Source organism: Mus caroli, chromosome 5 (genome assembly GCF_900094665.2).
Source record: "Mus caroli chromosome 5, CAROLI_EIJ_v1.1, whole genome shotgun sequence".
NCBI classification, from domain to species: Eukaryota; Metazoa; Chordata; class Mammalia; order Rodentia; family Muridae; genus Mus; species Mus caroli.
In genome coordinates this window covers 85,108,283-85,129,770 of record NC_034574.1, presented here as the reverse complement: position 1 = coordinate 85,129,770, position 21,488 = coordinate 85,108,283, and the positions used below count along the sequence as shown (strand labels likewise).

Genomic DNA, 21,488 nt, shown 5'->3' with positions numbered 1-21,488 from the left:
ATCTATTTTTGTCTGATCTTCTGACCTGATGTTTTGTCTGCATGCTTTTATGCTATATTCTCACCATTTGAAGCATATTGGTAATGTTGAATTATGCGGACCTTAAAAATGTAGGTATGTTTCTTTATATAATATTAAAAAAGTATACTTCATTTTACTAGAAAACTTTAGAATTATTGAAAGACCACTAAGATCCCAAGTTAACTGAATTGTAATTTTTCACATGGAAATTTGAATTTTATTGTTTACAGAACTATTTTCAGTTGATTTCCTTGCAGTGAGTAGCTCACCTTGTTCATTTTCAAAGCAGAATATTTGCCACATTCCCATCTGAATAAGCATGTTTTTCCTGTTAGTCATTTAAGTGAAGAATGCGTGTGGCTTGACTTGTACTTGGGTCACCATTTGAATGCTTCCTTAAGACAACCAATGCAGCCTGTGGTTCTTGTCACACAAGCTGAAGAGAGATGTTGTCCAAGGGCTTGTTTAGCTTTAGTAGAATTGACCCTTTTCTCTGCTGCACTCTGAGCATCCTTAAGTGACACTCCTCTCACGACCCCCCCACCCCAACACACAGTGAATGAGTGGGTGTGAGGCGCACAGGACTGATAGCCTGGCTTGGGGCAGTTCTTGGAGAGATGCCTGCCACAGCCTCATTCTCCATTTTGTTTCCAAGGTCCAGTGCTCACAGGCTGGTGCAGACATTCTCTTGCTGAGACTCCGGAGAGACTCCTCTGCACCCCGAAAGCCTGCAGGACAGCGTTTAGGAGCTAGTCATCTGCGATGGGATTTTTCTCGTTTTAAATAAAATGGATTAGTTTAATACTGAATTTTAAATAATTATCTTGAGTTTTTTCCTAGGTTTTTCTTTCTCATTAATTTTATTTTAATTGAGAAATATACTTTTATATAGGTTTTCTCAAGAATTGCAGTTAAAAATAGAGAAAGATGCCAGGAATAATTCTTTACCTAAAAAGTCTCAAAACAGAAAGAAAGAAAAAGATGATGCCTTAGGTGAAGAAAGAAAAACCCTTGTGGTACAGGTAAATGTTTATGCTTTAAGGTGTAAATCTGTGGATGGAAATAATGAAGATTTACATTTTTAAGATTAGATGTATTCATTTTATTTTATACATGAGTATTTAACCTGTGCATATGTGAACAACATACAGGCTTGGGACCTGTGCAGGCCAGAAGAGGGTGTTGGATCCTGTAGGACGGGAATTTCATATGGTTTGTGAGCCACCATGTGGGTGCTGGCAATCAAATCTTAGTCCTCTCCAGAGCAACAAGTGCTCTTAACCACTGAGCAGTCCAATAATGAAGATTTTAAAGTTTTCAAATACTGAGTAAACTGGTAACTGTCAACTTGGCTGCAAAAAAAAAAAAAAAAAAAAAAAACCTAAATAAACAAAAAGATAGTATCTTTCCTACAGACAATAACTTTAGAAAACATAATATATTATATTTTAAATGCTGAACAAGTACTAGAAGGTGCAGTAGTATTGCTTTGAAAATCACCTTATGTAAAATAATGACTTGAAGGATATAAGGAAATGCTGTATTCTGGGACAAGGATGAGTCATAACCATGCCCCAGGATCATAGACTTGAGTGACCCTGCATGACATGTTTTGCTATAAGATCTTTATAGCCACGGAGTGGAGAAGGTCATAAGTCAGAGCATTCACTGAACACACTGGTAGGTGTTAGGTAGGTGGGCTACGGCAGAGTGGGACATCTTGTTTGTATTACAGGTGTTATCTTAAAGCCTTTAGCTTTTAGGTTGTTAGAAGCTAGAGGTCTGTTATGCTTAACAGTACAGCCTCAGTTTACCAAGTAGTCTTGAGGAAGCTGGGTCACATACAGACTGTAGGTAGCTATGAAAAGGAGTAAGATATTCCTAGATAATTTTGGTTGTAGACCTATATCCATTGCTCTATAGTCACAGGTCTCACCTAGTCAGTCTACAAAATCTGTGGTACAGATGCAGCTCAATGAGAATTTTAGCCAGACAGTGGTGGCGCACTCCTTTAATCCCAGCACTCGGGAGGCAGAGGCAGGCGGATTTCTGAGTTAGAAGCCAGCCTGGTCTACAGAGTGAGTTCCAGGGCAGCGAGGGCTAGACAGAGAAACCCTGTCTGGAAAAAACAAAACAAGAAAAGAAAAGAAAAAGAGAATTTTAGTTCCACACACTCATCCAAGAATACTGGGCATCTCTGTCCATATACATGCATAAACATACATGTATATACACATGCTCACACATATGCACACACAGGTGCATACACACACATCACATGCACACACACACATACACTGGGGAGCAAATACATGCAACTTAGTCTGCTTTTCTTCCTTAATAATAGAAAATACAGATATTACTTTTAGAATTTTGGTAACATTTTAAACTTGTGATTCTGACATTTAGTGAAACATTTACTTTCCTGCTAAGTTATGCAGGATCTGTTCTTGATTCTGTTTCCACACTGTCAAGTTAACCAAAGGAAGAGTTTTCAGTTTGATGTTTGCTGACTCTGAATATGTAAGAACAAAAGCAGCAGTCTCTCTGTATTCCTCTTCTATTTTACTCCCCAACTGAAACATATACTCATGGACACAGACAGATCTACTGTCTGTCTGTTTGTCTTCTGTCTGTCTATCATCTATCAAGTTGGTATTCATCACATACAGTCTTCTTGTATTTTCACAATAACTATTTGAATAAGAATCTTGGTTTAACTGTAATTCCATAGGTAGAATAGGGATGTGAATTTTATTGTCAGATCATTAACTTGTCAACGTCTTTATTAATGTCAGGATACCAATGCTGACCCCAAAATTAAGGATTCAAAAGTGTTTAAAGTAAAGGGGTCAAAAATTGATGTTGAGAAAACGGAAAAAGGAAGTAGAGTTTCAAATGCCAACTGTCTCCATGACAACGGGACAAACCACAAAGGCTTGGCTTCCACCAGCCTCAGAGACTGCAGCAATGTCAACATTGATCACTCAAGGAACCCAGGCACAGCGATTCCTCCCCTCACACACAATCTTTCTGCAGTTGCTCCTGGTATTAATGCTGGAATGGGGACTATTCCTGGAGTTCAGAATTACAGGTAAGGATGGGAAATGAATCAAAAAATGCTTGTTAACTTGTTCACATTGTTTTACTGTCAAAATTCTGGATGCAATTTCAACTTACAAAATAGCTCTTTAAATATTTTTGACCTTTATGATGAGAATTTATTAGAATTTCCCAAAAAAGAAAAAGAAAAAAGAAAGAATGCATTTACCTGAGTTCTAGGTAAGTATTTTACTGTTGTTTACAATGAAGAGAAGCTATAGCAATTTAGTTTAATACCATGAAAGGCTGTCATTAATAAAAGGAATAATTTGTTGTCAGCATCTGCTGCTGTGTGGAATGGTGGTGAGCACTGAGTGGCACACAGAGGCTCCTTTGGGCATTTTCCTGAAAGAAGCAGCTATAGGAAGCCCAAGTGATGTGCTGAATGGTGGAATGTCGCTCGCACCAGATTCCTGTGTATTGTGGACTTGAGATTAGACATTAAGTTCTGATTAAACTGCATATCATTTAGCATAATGTCATTGATTTGTGTTTGAAAATAATTATTGATGATTCTAACTTAAAATTTTTGTTACAGAGTGGACGAGAAAACAAAGAAATACTGTAATCCATTTGTTAAACCAAATCAGCCTCCTCCAGCAGGGATTTATAATATGAATGTGAGCACATCCGTAAGTAACTGTTCTCTGCTGCAAAAGAGCAAGCACGGGTCACATCTAGACCTGTGCTGCTCATAAGCACGGGAGTGAATGGTTAAGTTTTACTTGGCACCATTGACTGAAACCTGAGTTATGCAGTGCTGTCCTCACTTGTCAGAGTCTAATTCAAAATTCCCAATGTCTACATACATTTTCTCAGTCCGGTCGGAAGATTCTCTCACGGTGCCATCTCACTTAGTTTGGCAGCATAGTGAATGTTCTTACCCTCATACTTGCAGTTCAGTTCTTGTTAAAGAGTAAATGAGAAGATACCATGTCTCACTAACTTACTAGAGTTTTGGTGAAAATATTTTGCATAATCACTTAAACATTTATGATCGCTCTGTTGTATATAAAACACAAATTGGATCAATTCAGTCTTTGTGGAGCTCATGGTCTCATAGATGAGCAAGGTAAAGACACAATGGCTTATTGACTCTGAGAGGCATATGTGTGGTTCACAGATAGCAGGCTGGTCCAAGACCACATCACGCAGTCACCTCTTATCCTGACCAAAACTCTCCCTTGGCCTCTGTTCTCTGTGGAAGGGCCAGAATCCTGATAGGTATTAAATCCCTGCATGAGTTAAGTCCCCAACCCTGTATTCCAGCTCTGTTTTCCTCAGTCTGTTCCAACTGTAGATTCCCTTTTGACTTCTGTGTGATGGTCAGATATACCCCTCCCTGCCTTTGGGCTTTTATGCTTACTGTCTGTCCTGCTTTAGAACATTCTCCCCCTAGACAAACCAGCACATGTTTTGTGTCCTCTTTAGTCCATAAGAAACCTTGAGGTCTTCTTTGAAATTGAACTCATTTGAATATGGCACCTCATCCTCCACTGCTATCTAAACCCACTCCTTACCTTGTTTTCTAGCAGTGTATACAACTGATATCCTCTGTAAGTGATACATAGTTTGCCTTCCAGCAATGGGAAGTAACTTCCAGCTCAGAAGTCTGTGCTTTTGTTTGTCTTGCTGAGCCATCCCATCATATACAGTAATGCTTATTCAGACTGTTCAAGCTGCTGGAGAGGGTCTGGAAGCATAAATGTCAGAAGCTGGGTACCAAGAATCTAAAGGGACAGTAAACCTGGTGGTTGGCTAATGCGTCTGAAGACCAACAGGTCACAGTTACAGTAAAGAACATCCACTGTTGCTGAAAACCCCACGCGGTGGTCTAATGCTGACCCTCTGGCATGAAGAGCCAAGATGTCATGTCATCTTCAGCTGCCTATTGCTTGTTGTGTCTTCTACTGAAGATTGGCTAAGGGGAGAAAAGAAACTAGAGAACAGATTGTTAGCAAGTTTGATAAATTTGATAAAATAATGGGCTGAAACCGTTTTCTGTATCAGTAATGTCATTAAAGTTTTATTATCCCAGCCCTTGAAATGACGCGTGAGCATAGTAGTTACAGATGAAAGCCTAGCTCACCTTAAAACTAATGTATGTATGTCAATCATTCTGGTGATCAGGTCTCAGGTGAAAAGTACCTCCTGCAGGCAAACAAGAAAAGGAAGGAATATCCCAAAGCAGACGTGCGATTGCCTGAACTAAACTATAACCATCTTCCTGAACTGAGAGCTTTAGAAGGCATAGGTACGTTTGTGTGCTTCTACTTTCATCCCTTTGTTTATATTGCTAGATTGTAAATTAAGTAAATTAACAATTCACTCATGTATACTAAGTACTTACAAATGTGAAAAACAGTTCCTAATTTTTTTCATTATGTTTTTGATTCTTTTCATCTAGCTCGAAATTCTAGGCTAATAAAGAAAGAGAATAAATGCCTTTCAGAATCTCGAATTCCCTCTCTGGCTGCCATTGACCTGCACGCGTCCAGTGTTGCATCACACCAGGTATGGAGATGTTCTTCACAGGTGCAGCTCAGGTGCAGAGATACTCTTCACAGGTGCAGCTCAGGTGCAGAGATACTTTTCACAGGTGCAGCTCAGGTGCAGAGATATTCTTCACAGGTGCAGCTCAGGTGCAGAGATACTCTTCACAGGTGCAGCTCAGGTGCAGAGATATTCTTCACAGGTGCAGAGATACTCTTTACAGGTGCAGCTCAGGTGCAGAGATACTCTTCACAGGTGCAGCTCAGGTGCAGAGATATTCTTCACAGGTGCAGAGATACTCTTTTTTTTAATTAATTAATTTATTTATTATATGTAAGTACACTGTAGCTGTCTTCAGACGCACCAGAAGAGGGCATCAGATCTCATTATGGGTGGTTGTGAGCCACCTTGTGGTTGCTGGGATTTGAACTTCGGACCTTTGGAAGAGCAGTCGGGTGCTCTTACCCACTGAGCCATCTCACCAGCCCTGCAGAGATATTCTTCACAGGTGCAGAGATACTCTTCACAGGTGCAGCTCAGATGCAGAGATACTCTTCACAGGTGCAGCTCAGGTGCAGAGATATTCTTCACAGGTGTAGCTCAGGTCTCACACAGATTTGATGTGCTTCAGGGGGAATGTGCTCTTAGGAATTTGGTAAGTCTCATATGGGATCAGTTTTGTTTGTAAGTTCATTATGCATAGAACTTTATTACACACATTTATCATTAAACTGCTGACCTGATATAATCCATTCTTTAGTTTTAGCTTTTGAGATGGGGCCTTTATCTTTAAAATTTTTATAAACTTTATTATAAAAACTTGCAAATAAATAAAAACATCACATACCAAAATTAACCATATCAAAAGTCTGTATAACTTAGTGAAGTTCTAAACAGTTAGAATTAACATTCAGAATGGAAGCTGTGGAGTGTAACACAAAATTTTATACTGAAGTATTGAATATAGTTCATGTACCTATCTACTATCCAAACAAACAAAATGATGATAGAATTAGAACTAGAAGAACAGTCAGCTGTGCATCCTGTCTTAGCTCGTGCCCATAGCCTGCACTCAGCCTTTCTTCTTCTCTTTCCTTCATGTTGTATATATTGGCATTTACATGTGTTTATATGTACACGTGAACTTTTGGATAGACTTTGCATATGAGAGAGAACATGTTTCTTTCTTTTTTTTTTTTTTTTTTGGTTTTTCGAGACAGGGTTTCTCTGTATAGCCCTGGCTATACTCACTCTGTAGGCCAGGCTGGCCTCGAACTCAGAAATCTGCCTGCCTCTGCCTCCCGAGACGTGCGCCACCACTGCCTGGCTTTTTTTTTTGACATGTTTCTTTTTAAGCTTGTGTGGTTTCATTTAATATTACACATTCCAGGTCCATTCATCCTTTTGCAAATTATACAACTTGATTTTTCTTTAGAGCTGGGCAATGTTACATAAACACACACACACACACACACCCCACATTCACAGACAGCCAGACTGATTCTAGTGTTTTACTTTAGTGAATAAAGCAGCAGAAAACATGGTGTGCAAGATCTCTATAGTAGGGTGTGGATATTCAGGAGGAGATGCAGGGCCATATGGTTCCACTTCTAATTGTTTAAAAAATCACCAAACTCATTTTCGCAATGGCTGTAGTAGTTTTCAGTGAATAAGGATTCCTTTCTCGTCACATCTTCTCCAACATTTTTTAAAAAACATTTATTATATATATATGTGTGTGTGTGTGTGTGTATATATATGTATATCTATATATACATATATATGTGTGTGTATATATATATATGCACATTGTAGCTGTTTTTGCTGGGAAATTGAACTCAGGACCTCTAGAAGGGCAGTTGTTGCTCTTAATCGCTGAGCCATCTCTCCAGTCCCCTTCTCCAACATTTGTTGTCAGATTTGTCGATGATGGCCATCCTAACCAGCACGAGATGGTATTTCAAAGCAGTTTTAATTTGTATTTTTTTGATAGCTAGGGATATCAAACACTTTGACAAATAGTTATTGGCCATTTGTATTTCTTTTTTCAGAAGCTGTAGAGCTCGTTTCATTTGCCTATATGTGTAAGTTGACTGTCAGCTTTATTTCCTTGACATTTAATTTTTGTAATTCTTTGTGAATTCTGGATGCTAGCCTCTTGTCTGAAGTGTGGATCCTTCTCTCCTACTCTGTGGCCTGTCTGTTAGCTCTGCTGACTGTTCCCTTTGCTGGTTAGAAGTGTACTTTCTCACACTCCCGGCTCCTGCTACTGGGGTTAGTTAGTCCCTGTGCTGTGGATGTTCTATTTGAAACAGTCTGGCCTACCCAGATATTTTGAAGGGTATCCCTTATGCTTTTTTTTCTAAGTTTCAGACTTTAAATTAAGGTCTTTGGTTCATTTTGAATTGAGTTTGCTGCAATGTGAAAGATATAAAGCTAATTTAATTCTTCTGCCTTAGGAATCGATTTTGCCAGCACCATTTGTTGGATAGGCATTTTCCCAAAGGAGTTTTTGTCTACTTTGTCAAAAATTAAGTGGACATAGCTCTGCCATTTTATTTTGGGTCCCTCATATTTGGCCCACCTGTCTGCTCTTTTCCAGTACCTGTTGGCTTTATTGCTGCAGTAGAGCATATGTTTTGGTGCTGTGATCTCCAGTATTTCTCGTCTCCTTAGTACGTAGCCTATCCATGCTCTTCTGTGGCTTCATAGACATTCCTGTATTGCTTCCTCTCACTTTAATTCTGTATATTAATTTTGGTAGTATAGACATTTTCACAGTATTAATTCTATCCAGGAATATTTCTAGTATCTTCTGTGATTTTTTTTTTCAGTATCTTGAAATTTCAATCATAGAGGTCTTTTACTTTTTCGGTTAGGTATGTTCCTAAATACTTACTTTTGGCAGGAGTTATTTTGGATGGAATATTTTTTCTAATTTCTTTCTTGGGCAGTAACTGTTGGTGTAAATGAGAGCTACTTCCGTTTGTGTTGATTTGTATGCTGGCACTTGATGGCAGTGTTTATTATGACTGAGGATTTCCTAGTAGACTCACTAGGTCTTTTAAGTAAAGAATCTTGTTATCTGCCCATAGCAATGGTTTGACTTTTTCCCTTTATGTCTTTATCTGGTCTTACTGCTCTAGCCAAGAGTTTGGGCACTGTATCTAATAAGAGAGAGAAGATTGGAAATCCTTGATCCTGATTTTAGAGGAATGCTCTGAGTTTTTCTTCATTTGTTAGAATGGTGTGGTAGTTTGACTAAGAATGGCCAACACAGGCTCATATATTTGAATGCAATATTAGGAAGTGTGGCCTTGGTAGAGTAGGTTTGGCCTTGTTTGAGGAAATGTGTCACTGGGGATGGGCTTTGAGATTTCAAAAGCCCAAGCCAGGCCCAGTGGCTCTCTCTCTCCTGCTGCCCGTGGATCCAGAAATAGAACTCCTCCATCACGGTGTCTGCCTGTGTGTCACCATGCTTCCCACCATGCTGATAATAGACTAAGCCTCCAAAACTGTAAGTGAGCCTTAATTGTTTCCTTTGTAGGAGTTGCCATGGTCACGGCTTGTTGTATGAAACATTTATTTCTGAAGTCTCCAGAATTTTTATCATGAGCTTCGTCAAATAGCTTTTGAGCTTCAACTGAAATATGATTTTTGTCTCTGGAGTTTCTGTATGTTGAATCAACCTTGATTTTGGTATTAAACCTACTTAGTCATAATATCTAATCTCCTTTTTCCGCCTCTTTCTTTTCAGCTTTGTTTGTTTGTTTGTTTTGTTTTGTTTTGTTTTTGTTTTTGGTGAGAAAAGGTCTCTTCTGTCCTGGAACTTGCTAATGTAGATCAGGCTAGCCTTGAACTCACAGAGATCTACCAGTTTCTGCCTCCTGAATGTTAATTTAAAGGTCTGCACCACCATGCCTGGTGATATATAATCTTCTAAATGTGCTCCTAAATTCAGTTTGCAAGTATTTTCTTGATGATGTTTGCATCTATGTTCACCGAGGAAGTAGGTCTGTAGTCCTCCAGTTCTATTTTATGGAACAAGTTAAGAATTGATCTGGGACTTCTTGGAAGCTTGATAGACATTAGCAGTGATTCCACCTGGTCCTGGGCTTGTCTTCACGGAGAGCTTTTAGAAACAGCTTCGATCTTGTTGCTGTAATGGGTTGGCTTGTGTTCTATATTCAGGGATTAATTTTGGTATATGATATGCTTTTGGAATTCTTGTATTTCCTCCAGGTTATCCAGCTTTTCAGAGTCCAGGTTTGCATTGTAATTTGAGTGATGCTCTGAGCTTTCCTGGAGCCAGTGTAATGGCACCCTTTGGTATCTAATTTTACTAATTTTTATTTTCTCTCCCTTCTTTGTCAGATCAGCTAAGGGTTTGTTTATGTCCTTAACTTTTTCACAGAGCCAACTCTTGGGTTGGGTTTGTGTTTTATCCTTTTAACATCAGTGCCACTGATTTCTCCCGGATCGTCGTTTGTTCTTGCACTGTGCTCTGTTCAGGACCAGCTGCTTGTTTCCTGAGAGCCTCAGGTGCATCACTCGTTGTTTTATTTGATATCTGTCTCTCAGGTTTTTAAATAACGAATCCTTCTCACAATAAGCTCTCCTCTGTAAACTGCCTTGGCTGTGCCCCAGAAATGCTAATGGTAGGTGACTTAATTATCAGTTATCTCCTGAGAGTTTAAAATCGCTTGACTGCTTTCTTACATGCCATATTATCCATTCAGAAGTGTGTTGTTTAATTTCCAAGCATTTTTTTGTGTTTTCTGTAGTTTCTCTTACCATTGATTTCTAGTTATGGCATTATGGTGTGGTAGGAGATAAGTAATTTTCTCTTTTTGTTGTTTATTTTGTTGAGACTTGACTTGTGTCCTTTGGTGTGATCAGTTTCAGAGAACTTTCCATGTACTACTGTTGGGTGGAACATGTACTATTTTGTTAAGTCCAGTTCATCCACAGTATATTTTAGCTCTAAAATGTCTTTACTTATTTTCAGTTTGGAAGACCTATTTAAGTTTGAGAGTAGAATATTGAAATACTCTACTCTCATTATATCAGGGCTTATGTGGCTATTTATGTCCTTAGTGTTTGTTTTATGAAATTAAGTAGTCTAATATAGAGAGCATAAAGATTTACTATTGTTTTATATTTTGATGAATTGTTTTTTTAATAGGTAGTGTCCCTTTTATCTTTTTCACTTAGCTTTGGTTTGAAATTCACTTCGTATGATATAAGAATAGCTATGCTGGCTTGTTTTCATTTTACTTTTGCTTGGTTGTTTTCTATCCTTTGATATTAAGTCCTTGGGTATGTGTGTTGGTTAAGTGTGTTTTTTTGGAGACAGCATGTAGATAGCTCTTGTTTCCCCCCGCCCCCCTAGTCCCTTAGTTTGTATCATTTTAGTGGTGAGCTGAGGCTCTTCACACTTAAAATGTTATGGGAAGGGGTTTTCTATTTCCTGTGAATGTACTAGGTGATGCTCTGTTTTGCTGGATTAGCTTGGTTGCTGCACTGGAAACGGTCGTTTCTGTCCTCAGTCTAGTTTGTTTATCTATAGTTAGGCTATGCTTTGTCTCTCTCCTTGTCAAGTCCCACTGAGAATCTTCTGCACTGCTGATGTGACTTTCATGAACTGCCTTGCCTGGGTTTCTTCCTTTGAAACATCTTTATGTCCCCATGAGTATTGGAAAACAGTTTGCAGGGCATAGTGTTCTCAGCTCATAGTTGTTTTCTTTCTTTCTTTCTTTCTTTCTTTCTTTCTTTCTTTCTTTCTTTCTTTCTTTCTTTCTTTCTTTCTTTCTTTTTCTGGCTTTTCGAGACAGGGTTTCTCTGTATAGCCCAGGCTGTCCTGGAACTCACTTTGTAGACCAGGCTGGCCTCGAACTTAGAAATCCATCTGCCTCTGCCTCCCGAGTGCTGGGATTAAAGGCGTGTGCCACCACGCCCAGCTAGTTTTTTACTTTCAAAGCTGGAGATATTCCATATTCCAGTGGCTCTTCTGGTTGCTAGGATAATCCCGCTATTTCTGCCTTTGTCTCTGAGTTGACATTTTCTTGTGCTGCTTTTCAGATTATTTCTTCACCTTATATTTTGACATCCTCACTGTACTACGTCATGGCAAGTGTCCTCTTTGGATATGTCTGTCTGGAGTTGTATATGCCTCTTGTGTCTGGAAGCCTGTTTCTTTCTGTAAACGTGGGACGTTCTCTGTGATAATTCCTTTCCTTTCCTTTCCTTCTTCTTTTTTGTGTAGTAGCCACTCTTCCCCACCCGCTTCACGATAATGTGACTAAATAATCTATTTCATTCAATTTTACCTCTGTTCCTTCTTCTGTACTGTAAATTCTCAAGTTTCACCCGTGATTGTGTCCCAGACTTCTTGGAAGTATCAGCCATTCCTATTCTCCTTCATGTACTACCACCACCACCACCCTGAGATATATTTGTCTGTCTGTATTATCATCTCAGGGTCTGTCCATTTGTTTTCTGAGGCAGGATCTCTCACTCACCTGGAATGTACCGAGCAGGCTAGGCTGCTCAGCCAGCAAATCACATCTGTCCATGTGTCTCAGCGTCTGCAGTGCTGAGATGATGATAAGCACGTGCTGGGATGCCCAACCCTTCTCTATGTAGATTCTGGGCACTAAACTCAGCTCCTCACGCGTGTAGGAGCTTCACACCCGAGTTCCCAGTGCTCCACTCTGCTGTTAGCCCATACATCAGATCTTAGCACTCCACATGCTCCCGTACTTAGTTCAAAAATGCCCAGTTATTTTCTTAAGCCCCCGTGCCTGTTTCAGCCATTTATTTTAAGTACATTTTTCTCTACTTTGTGTAACAGTTATAATGGCTTAGGTTCCAACAGATTTTTGGTTTTGTTTTGGGATGAGTAGAAGAGATTGGTTGTAGTGGGGCCATGGCAGACCAGAGGGCCTCCTTTTTGTTTGTGGGGTTTTGTTTATTTATTTGTTTGTTTGTTTCTTTTGGGGGAACTTGGTAGCCTAGGCTGTCCTTGAACTGGAAATCCTCTCATCTCTCTAGTGCTATGATATCTGGTTCTAAAATGTCTTCTAAAACTATATTTTATTTTATATATCTGAATGTTCTGTCAGCATGTATACCATAGGCATGTCCAGTCAGAAGAGGAGCCCATGAAAGTGGACTGGAGTTACAGATGTTGTCAGCCAGTACGTGGGTGCTGGGAATTGAATCCAACAAATACTCTGAACCACTAAGCTCTCTCTCCCACCTCTCTAACAATTCTTTTAATGTATATAAACTAGGGGTGGTGTTGTATATCCATCATTCCAACACTTTGGGATTGGAAGCAGGAGGATCAAGAGTTCAAGGTTGTTCTTGGCTACATAGCAAGCTGGAGGCCAGTCCTGGCTACAATAAACTCTGTCCCCCAAACAAACAAACAAATAAGACATGTATAAGTATACAAATAGGGGCCTCTTACTTCATCCTTTTTCATGAAAGCAATTCAGCTACAAAGAGTCTTAACAAACACAGTCAGAATTCTTGTGGAGTAGGAGTTTTACAATTACTGGGCACCTGTAATGCTTGTTTATTAATTTATAGGGAGCAGGATCACCCCTGTCAGATGATTCTGAGGCTGATTTGCCTCGGATGGAACACCAACACTGAGACTCATTTTAATCCTGAACAGGGTAGGTCTGATTCCTCACACTTACAGCTGTGTAAACTCTTCATGAGACACTTTAGTGAAAACATTCTCTAGTGATTCCATGAGAACTGCTGCTGGCAAAGAAGTGGTGTATTGCTTAGAAGGTCAGGAGTGATGCCCTCCAGGGGAACATGGTTGTCTTCAGGATCAGTCTTTCCCCTGTAGGCTTGCAAAGCAAGATCCACTCAGTATTGCCCACCAGTTTCTGTCCCAGTACCAAATCTACTCTATATAAACAGTACTTGCTTCATAAGAAGTGCCCCAATCCCACTCAGACTTATTTTAATAATAATCTGCTGGAACCTTAAGCTTAACATTTCTTATTCAGTATCTCATTAATTCTATGTAGAATATGATATTGATAAAATTACATGTGCTATAACTGTGTCATTGCAATTAATTTATTAACGTCAACAAAATATTTTGAACACCTGTGGCATCAAAGCTAAATTGACTTTCAAGTGAACAAAGCTTAACTGCAAGCCTTCATTTACACAAGCCCTACGAAGGCCCCAGGAAAGGTCTCCATGATGCAATCCCTGAACTATGAACCATCAAGTCATGTGAGTTCATAGTTCTACAAGTTGTGTGCTCTATAAAATTTAGATCAGTCAATGTTTGCATAAAATGAGACAGTATGCTACACATCATTGTTTAGATTGGTAGTTATCTTAAAGATTGTCTTTAAAATATTGAAGTTTCTTAGACTACAAGCACCTGCAAGTGTTACCAACATACTCACTATGGGAAAGTAAGTGACAAAACAGTCAGCTTCCAGAAAGATCCTGGTAAAGTGTTGGTGTGCACCCTGCTTTTAGATGCTGCCAGCCCTTGAGATGACGTCCTCTTGCACGAGAGCACTGATGCCCTAGAGGAGATCTGCGGTTTGACTGTTTCCTTCTGGAAACCTATGCTTTCTAAGAAAGGCTTTGTAGAAGAAGGGAAGACAGACTTCCAAAGACTTCAAAGGAAGATTGAACAAGTGCCCCTTCACCTTTCCAACCTATGATGCTATTTCAAGATATATCCATGGAACAACAGTGACATGGTTATTGTTACATGAATGTGTATTTGATATTAGTAGATTGTGTATTTAAAGTTATCTGAGATTAAAAGTCAGTAAAAAAAGGAGAGAATCATTATAAAAGGTCATGATTTTATGCATTGAACTTTGTGTATTATCTATATAAATGTTTACAGTTGAAGAAAATGAAAAAAAGCTAGGATCTGTAAGAGCAAAGTTTCCTTTACCTTAACTCTAGGAACACACTTTAAAAGTTTGCTTCCGGGCATGAGAGTAGTGTGAGGCTGTGGTCAGCGGGTTAGACTCGCGTCTTTGTTTCCTGTCATTGCTGACTGACTTGTCTCTACAGATCTAAGATCTGTGCTATTGCAAATCTGCCAGAGAATCCTTTTGTTTCTAATGACTGTGGTGTTGGCTAGTCTTCTGTACTGAGAGATTCTAGTGCTAATGTTCTGCATGAAAGGACAAGATGGGAGTGGTGTGGGGACAGTTTTGTGGGTACACCGTTGAGTGAAGAACTTTTTCTCCTTGAGGAAAAAGGTATAAAATATAAAAATAAGAGATGGGTGCAGAGCTGCCTGGCAGTCTGTCTGGTTCTCCTGGCTAGGCCAGTTGCCACTGAGTCACTCAACCAAAGAGGCTTTTGGAGGCTTTGATGGAGTCCACTCTTGTCTCTGATAGTTTGAGGTTGATAGTGGACAAACCACAGAAGTTCCTATTGCCCTATCACCTCAGATACTTAGCCTTACCCCAAAGCCTTTTACCAAGGTGGGAAGTCATCACATGTGCTCCACATATGCTTTCTGATATATAGGTTTACAACCTTTCAGGTGGGAGGATTAGGCCATTTTGATTCCAGGGTCTTAGTGTCTGTGTTTCCAGCCATGCTCCTCATTTATCCTTTGGGAAAATAGCTGTTCAGGGGACCATATTTGTGTAGTGTTTTTGCATTAGCCAACTAATGGGATCTTTTTTCTTTTTTAAGCTGTTGACTAGAACTTAGCCTAAGAATTGAACAAGAATTCTTCATTCTGCTGAGGGATGTAAAAATGAAATCGTAAACTTGGACACTTGTAGTAGACATTCAGGATGAGGCAAAATAAAGGGTTCTAACATAAAACAAATCTGTTGGTAATAGTTGAATAAATGTTGATTTTTATTCAAAAGCTGAATTTTAAACCTCTGACCAAGGGTTTGCCTAGACTAGCAAGACTAATATGCTGATAAAACTCACTGTGTCAGTAGTAATAGGCTTTCTACTAAAATACCACTATTTATTGTTATTTTGAAAATATTGCCATCAGCTAGCAGATGGGGAGGAGACAGTACTCGAAGCTGATTGGCACCCGAAGCTAATTTAAGGGCTGTTGTCATGTAAAGGCCAACGTGAGAATATCAGCCTGACAAGGGAGGGTCTGCGTCAGCTACCTTACAATGTGTACTCTTGAGTTTGCTATCTTTGGCCTATTAAGATACTTTATGAACTTTACAATTAAGAGATTAAAAATCATTTCTTAAGTCCTTATTGATATCTGAAGATCATATTTTGTTAGACCTTGGTGAGGAACTAAAGAAGTCGATGCTGTTCAGATGAAGTCTCTAGGTACTAAGCTAACATGTTCTCTTTTATCAATGCGCAGTATTTAGTCTCTTCTTACAAGAATGTCATTTATGTAAACATGCTAATGTGAAATCAATTTATGTACTTTTGGAGACCATGGGCTTGCTGTGCCCACCTGTGTTTTAAAATGAATAAATATTGTCTAACTAAGCACGATATATGGTTTTAATTCATATTAAGAGATTATAAATAATATACATACCAGTGTATGGTATTAATAAATAAAATTGAAATCGTTTTTTCCTCTCCCTTTTTGTAAAGATTCCAGATATAGGGGTGGCAAATTAATTTTTCTTGTACGGTTGTTGCTATATGTAGACAGTATTGTAGCAAAATAACATTTTATAACAACTATCTAGCAAGAGGAGGGTTAGAGCCTGGGTTTTGTGTGTGTGTTTGGAACTTCAGGCTTCCCACTGAAGAGGGAACATGGAAACATTTTCTTAGGTGACTCTAAGTTCTGCTTGTTTGTAATCTTAGTGCCATATATGGCTGGATCTGTATTAAGCTGTTGGTTGGACTATACTGAAAAATGTGCTTGAATATTTTTAAGGCCTTCTCATGCAACCAGGGAACAGGGAAGCAGTGGCCACTGGAGTCCCATTCCAGGGTTTAGGCTTATCTAGTGAGTTCAAATAACATTCTCTGATATTGGGGTTTTTTGTTTTTTTGTTTTTTTTGAGACAGGGTTTCTCTGTATAGCTCTGGCTGTCCTGGAACTCACTTTGTAGACCAGGCTGGTCTCGAACTCAGAAATCCGCCTGCCTCTGCCTCCTGAGTGCTGGGATTAAAGGCATGCGCCATCACACCTGGCTCTCCGATATTGTTTTTGTTGAGTGTGTTTACCTCAGAAAGAAACCCTTAACTCTTCTACTTGTATAAAAAGTTATGTTCCCATATTTCTTTTTAATAGTATGATGTTTCCCCTCTTCTTAGCATCAGGCATGAAGTAACTTGAGACTGCCTTACCCCAGCTCCTCTCCTTGTAACATTAGTTTTGGACACCTGATACATTACACACTGCAAACTTTCTTCAAAACAAAAATATCATTTTACTTTGGTTTTTGTGAAAACTTGTCTCCCCCCACACCCTGCCCCATTTTGGAGCCTTCTCTGATTCTTTCATTATTTACTTTGCCACGCAAGATCATTTCTTGTAGAAGTAAGATAGATTCCAGTAACATTCTGGGAAAGCTATGTCAGCAAGATAGGATCAGGGAAATGAAAACATTGTATCTCAAGTCTCCACATTTTCCCCATCTCTACACTAGGGCGAGGCCTCCAGTCAGTGGACAAGAATATCCTAGTGTCACGGCCGTGGTGACTTTTCCTTGTCCCCCAAGATTGGGAAGCAGGGCTTATTAATGTGTTTCTCTACTAGAGTAGCAACAGGAATAGCAGCTGAAGGCCGAGATATCATCCATAGTCTCTATGTAGATAGGTTAGACAGCTTAAAGAGGTTGCTATTGATAAGAAAGCCAAGTGGTATTTGTGACATAAATTATGGTTATGATTATTGACAGCAGAAAACAATTTGTAAAACATTTATTTAGATAGATGAAGGCCCAGTGGCTACAAGTTCCGGCTGATTTCCCAGAAGACTTGTCAGCTCACAATTGTCTATAACTCTAGTTTCAGTGGATCTGATGCCCTCTTTTGGCAAAATACCCATACACATAAAACACGAAGTTTTACTAGCTTATGTGAGCTTTTGGTGTATAGACTCCTGGTATGACTTGCTTGCTTATCCACTTCTAAAGGAAGAAATGAGAAGTTTCCTTAGTCATTAAGCAAAGCTTCAGTCAATGGCTACTGTACTGATTTTCTGCTAAATTCTATTCCCTTAATTATCAGAACTAAGAGGAAATGGGATTATGCTGAGTGGGTTGTGTTAGCAGCACCATATCTGCAGAAGTGCATAGCCTTTACACTGTGGTGAAGGCGAGGGCAGATGCTGGAGGGACGGTCATGGTGGTCTCCAGAAGGCAGCATTTGAAGCTAAGAAGCTTTGCAGGAGAGTTCTGTGAGTTCAAGGTCAGCCTACATGACATGGTTTCACCATGTCCAAAAAAAAAAAAAAAAAGTATGCTTCATTTTAGTTTTGAGTAATTCTGCCAAATTTTACTTCAAAAAGACTCTAGGTAATTAGATTTTTTTTTTTACATTACATATTATTATTTTTGGTATCTTAATTTTATGTGGTGAGCTGGCGCGTAGGTGCTGGTAACCAAACCCAGGTCTAGGAGAGCAGTCAGTGCTCCTTACCACTGAACCATCTCTCCAGTCCCTAGCTAAGATTAATATATTTTCTTTATTATATAATTTATAATTTGTAATACATTATAATTTATTATATGTTAGTAAATTTTATTTCAGTTTATCTGATCTCTTTGATTTACACTTTCTTGGCTATTGCTCATGTTAGCAGTATTTTTACATCTTTAAAATCTTTTTTTTGTATGTTCAGTGGCTACTCTGTATAGCCCTGGCTGTCCTGGCTCTCACTTTGTAGACCAGGCTGGCCTTGAACTCAGAAATCCGCCTGCCTCTGCCTCCCAAGTGCTGGGATTAAAGGCGTGCACCACCACGCCTGGCCGGCTATTTAAATTCTTATAAGTTAAATATATAAAAGGCTTTGAAAACGAAGAGATCAAAGCATATTTGGTCTTGAATATTGGAGAGTTTTCTCTGTAGATATTTTTTCCTACCCCTAAAAATAAAGGGAAATGTCAAATGCAGGTAATATTTGTATATAATATGATTACATCAGATTGTTATGGGTCAAATATTAATACGGAGAAATGCAGTCTAGTCAGAAGAAAGAAAGGACAGAGCCCAATGCCTCTCTTGGGTCTTGGGCAGAAAATAGGATGAGAATAAGCACTTCTCGACTGAAGGATGATGTCACTGCTGCACTGAAGAGATGATGTCACTGCTGCAGGACTGGGCAGAAGTTACTGAAGAAGAGTTAATTACTGCAGCTGGCTCTGTCCCGGACAGCTGTATTCTGCCAAAGCATATTCCAGGAGGTGGCAGTAAAGTTCTACTCCCAGAAGCCATCTCCACCCAAGGGGGAAAGTTACAATTTGTGATGAGTTTTATACAAGTGCTAGTGTCTGTTCCCTTTTGTCCACGCATCAGAAAAAATGGTCAGTTTCTATTTTGAATTATATTTAATCACGTGTGTATGTACACGTGTGTGAGTCTGTGTGTGGGTATATACATGTGTATGTGTGTGTGTGCCTGTGGACACGAGTGGCATCAGATTCTCTTCGGTTGGAGTTAGAGGCACTGGGAACCTAACTCACTGGGCTATCTCTGCAGAACTCTTTTCAGTATGTCGATGTTTTTCATTTTCTCAGGGCACAGTGTGGTAAGGTGAAGTTAACCACCTGAGTCATGGGATGGTCCAGGGGACACTGTAATGGCATCAGAAAGAACCACCAGTGCAGGGGTGCTCCCTGGCAAGCACTGAGAGCACACTTCATCCAGGCTCAAGAGTTCTGAGTACAAGATGAAGGGTTGGCACGGTTAGGAAAGTCGATTCCTTCCCAAAATGAAGCTGCGGGGGGAGGGGGCGGTGCCTGAAGGCAGAGTGACAGGGATGCTGAACAGACCATGTGAGAGTACCAGTCTTACCAGGCTGTGAACATCTTCAGACCTGACTAGAGACATGGAAAGCAGAGGTAGAGTGTAAGTTGGTCCTTACAGTGAATGGACACTGGAAAGAGAATCCACGCTGACCACGGCTCTCTCCCTGGATTGTTAGTTTGCACAATATAGCCTCAACTTTGAAGGCAGTTAGCAAATACAGCTGTCACCTGTCCACCAAGACTCAATTTTAAAAATGCACAGCAGAAGTTTTTTTTCCATGTCCTAAAACAAAAGTCTGAAAAAACAAGACACTGATGACACCTGGATGGGGGTGTGGGGTGGAAAAGGAGGGAAGTGTCTGTAATATGGAGACTGGAGGGTTTTAAACCATGGTTAAAACATATTTCTACTACTGTGCTCCTGACAGCTACTCCTGTCCCAAGCAGAAGAGTGTCTGATCCTTTGAGTGAAGGAAAGTGCAAAAGGCATTTCCGAAGTTAAAATGTTCATTATGTGTAGACTATACAGGGAACGACTGTCTCTTGTGCACTGGCTCTTGGATGTCCTGATACTTCAGGGAGGACTCTGACACTAAGCCACACTCCTCACCTGTAGACATATATCTTGACCTGGCCTTGCAGAGGGGTTTTGCAAAGAGGATTTGACTCAGAGTTTTAAGAAATACTTGTTTTTAGTTTTTGTATATGGGTGCTGTGCCTGCACGTGTGTATGTGTGCCATATTCACACCTGGGGTCCACAGAGCCCAGAAGAGGGCGTTAGATCCCTTGAGACTGGAGCTATAGACAGTTGTTGGTTATCACACGGTGCTGGAAATTGAACCCAAGTCCTCTGTAAGAACAACAAGCCATCTCTCCAGTCCCCACCCCACCCCATTTTAAAAAAGTGATTAATGTTGCTAGGAAAAGCCTGAAAAACTTTAAAGTTGTGTGCTTATTAGACATGGGCTTCTTTGTCTCTAGCTACCATTCCAGCTTCTCCTCTAAAACCACGGAAGGGGAAACTGAATCTGCACTGAAACGGAGAAAGGTTCCTTTTAAGCCTCCTGAAGGGTTGAAAGCCCTTGCCAGCGATCCCTGACTATTTTATTTGGAAGGAATGTGTGTGTCTTCCCTTTCTCACAAAAGATGTTCTTTGTTTTCTGCGTGAAGACTTGAGACGTGGCCAGGTAATATATAAATTGATGAAAACTCTAATAGGGTTCGACGTCAAATGAATCTTTAGATTCATTTGCTTAAAAACATAATTGACTGCATTCTTATTGTGTTCGGGAGTTGTTCAAAGCTTAAAGGAGAAAAGAATGAACAAGATTGACAAAGTTCCCCTTAAATAACAAGACTATAGATGCCTGAATATGTGTGTGTGTGTGTTTGTATGAATGAATGAATGAATGAATGAATGAAATAACACTTGCTCGTAGGAGTAACAGAGAGAACACATACAAGGAGTGGAAGTTAGCCTGTGCTTGCCCATCTCAGTTGGGGTCAGGGAACTATCCAGTGGCATTCTATGGACATCACAATGGAAGCTTTCAAAGCAGGGAGTGTGGGCACATCTTAGAGCCTTAGAGAGTCCAGCTAGAGAGCAGGCCCTGAGGAGGAAGTGGGTGTGGGCTGCTGTGGCCTCCCTTCCCCCAGCCTGGAACCTGCTTGCTCAAGGGTGGAGCTACCGGCTCATTCGTCCTGCCACGCCCACTGCTGGAACCTGCCTTTGCTGCCTGGAGGCACACACGTGTTCGTCCTGCTACTGGACCCTGAGTTACTTGGCGAGATATTGGGTTCTCTCCCCCCTATTAATTAAGTTTAAATAGGCAATGCTTAACAGAGGTGATCAAATGATTTTTTTTTCATCCATAGATGAGTGGGCCTTTAACCTTGACTTGGGTGGACATTGACCTGATTCCTCCCGTGAG

General features: G+C 39.9%; 1 protein-coding gene across 4 annotated transcripts in view; it reads left to right on the top strand.

Annotated features, from left to right (window-relative positions):
• The window catches only part of Cdkl2 (cyclin dependent kinase like 2), a 34,045-nt gene extending 17,844 nt beyond the window's left edge, over positions 1-16,201 (top strand). For 2 of the 4 annotated variants that reach the window (XM_021163245.2, XM_021163247.2), the window contains exons 8-13: positions 914-1,043; positions 2,820-3,115; positions 3,662-3,755; positions 5,254-5,377; positions 5,531-5,637; positions 14,137-16,201. In XM_021163245.2, the coding sequence (XP_021018904.1) occupies positions 914-1,043; positions 2,820-3,115; positions 3,662-3,755; positions 5,254-5,377; positions 5,531-5,637; positions 14,137-14,190 (805 nt within the window). In that variant the 3' untranslated portion in view covers positions 14,191-16,201. Of the gene's footprint in view, positions 1-913; positions 1,044-2,819; positions 3,116-3,661; positions 3,756-5,253; positions 5,378-5,530; positions 5,638-13,212; positions 13,302-14,136 lie in introns of all 4 variants that reach the window. The other 2 variants (XM_021163243.2, XM_021163244.2) reach the window with 2 other exon arrangements.
• The last annotated feature ends 5,287 nt before the right edge of the window (positions 16,202-21,488 follow it).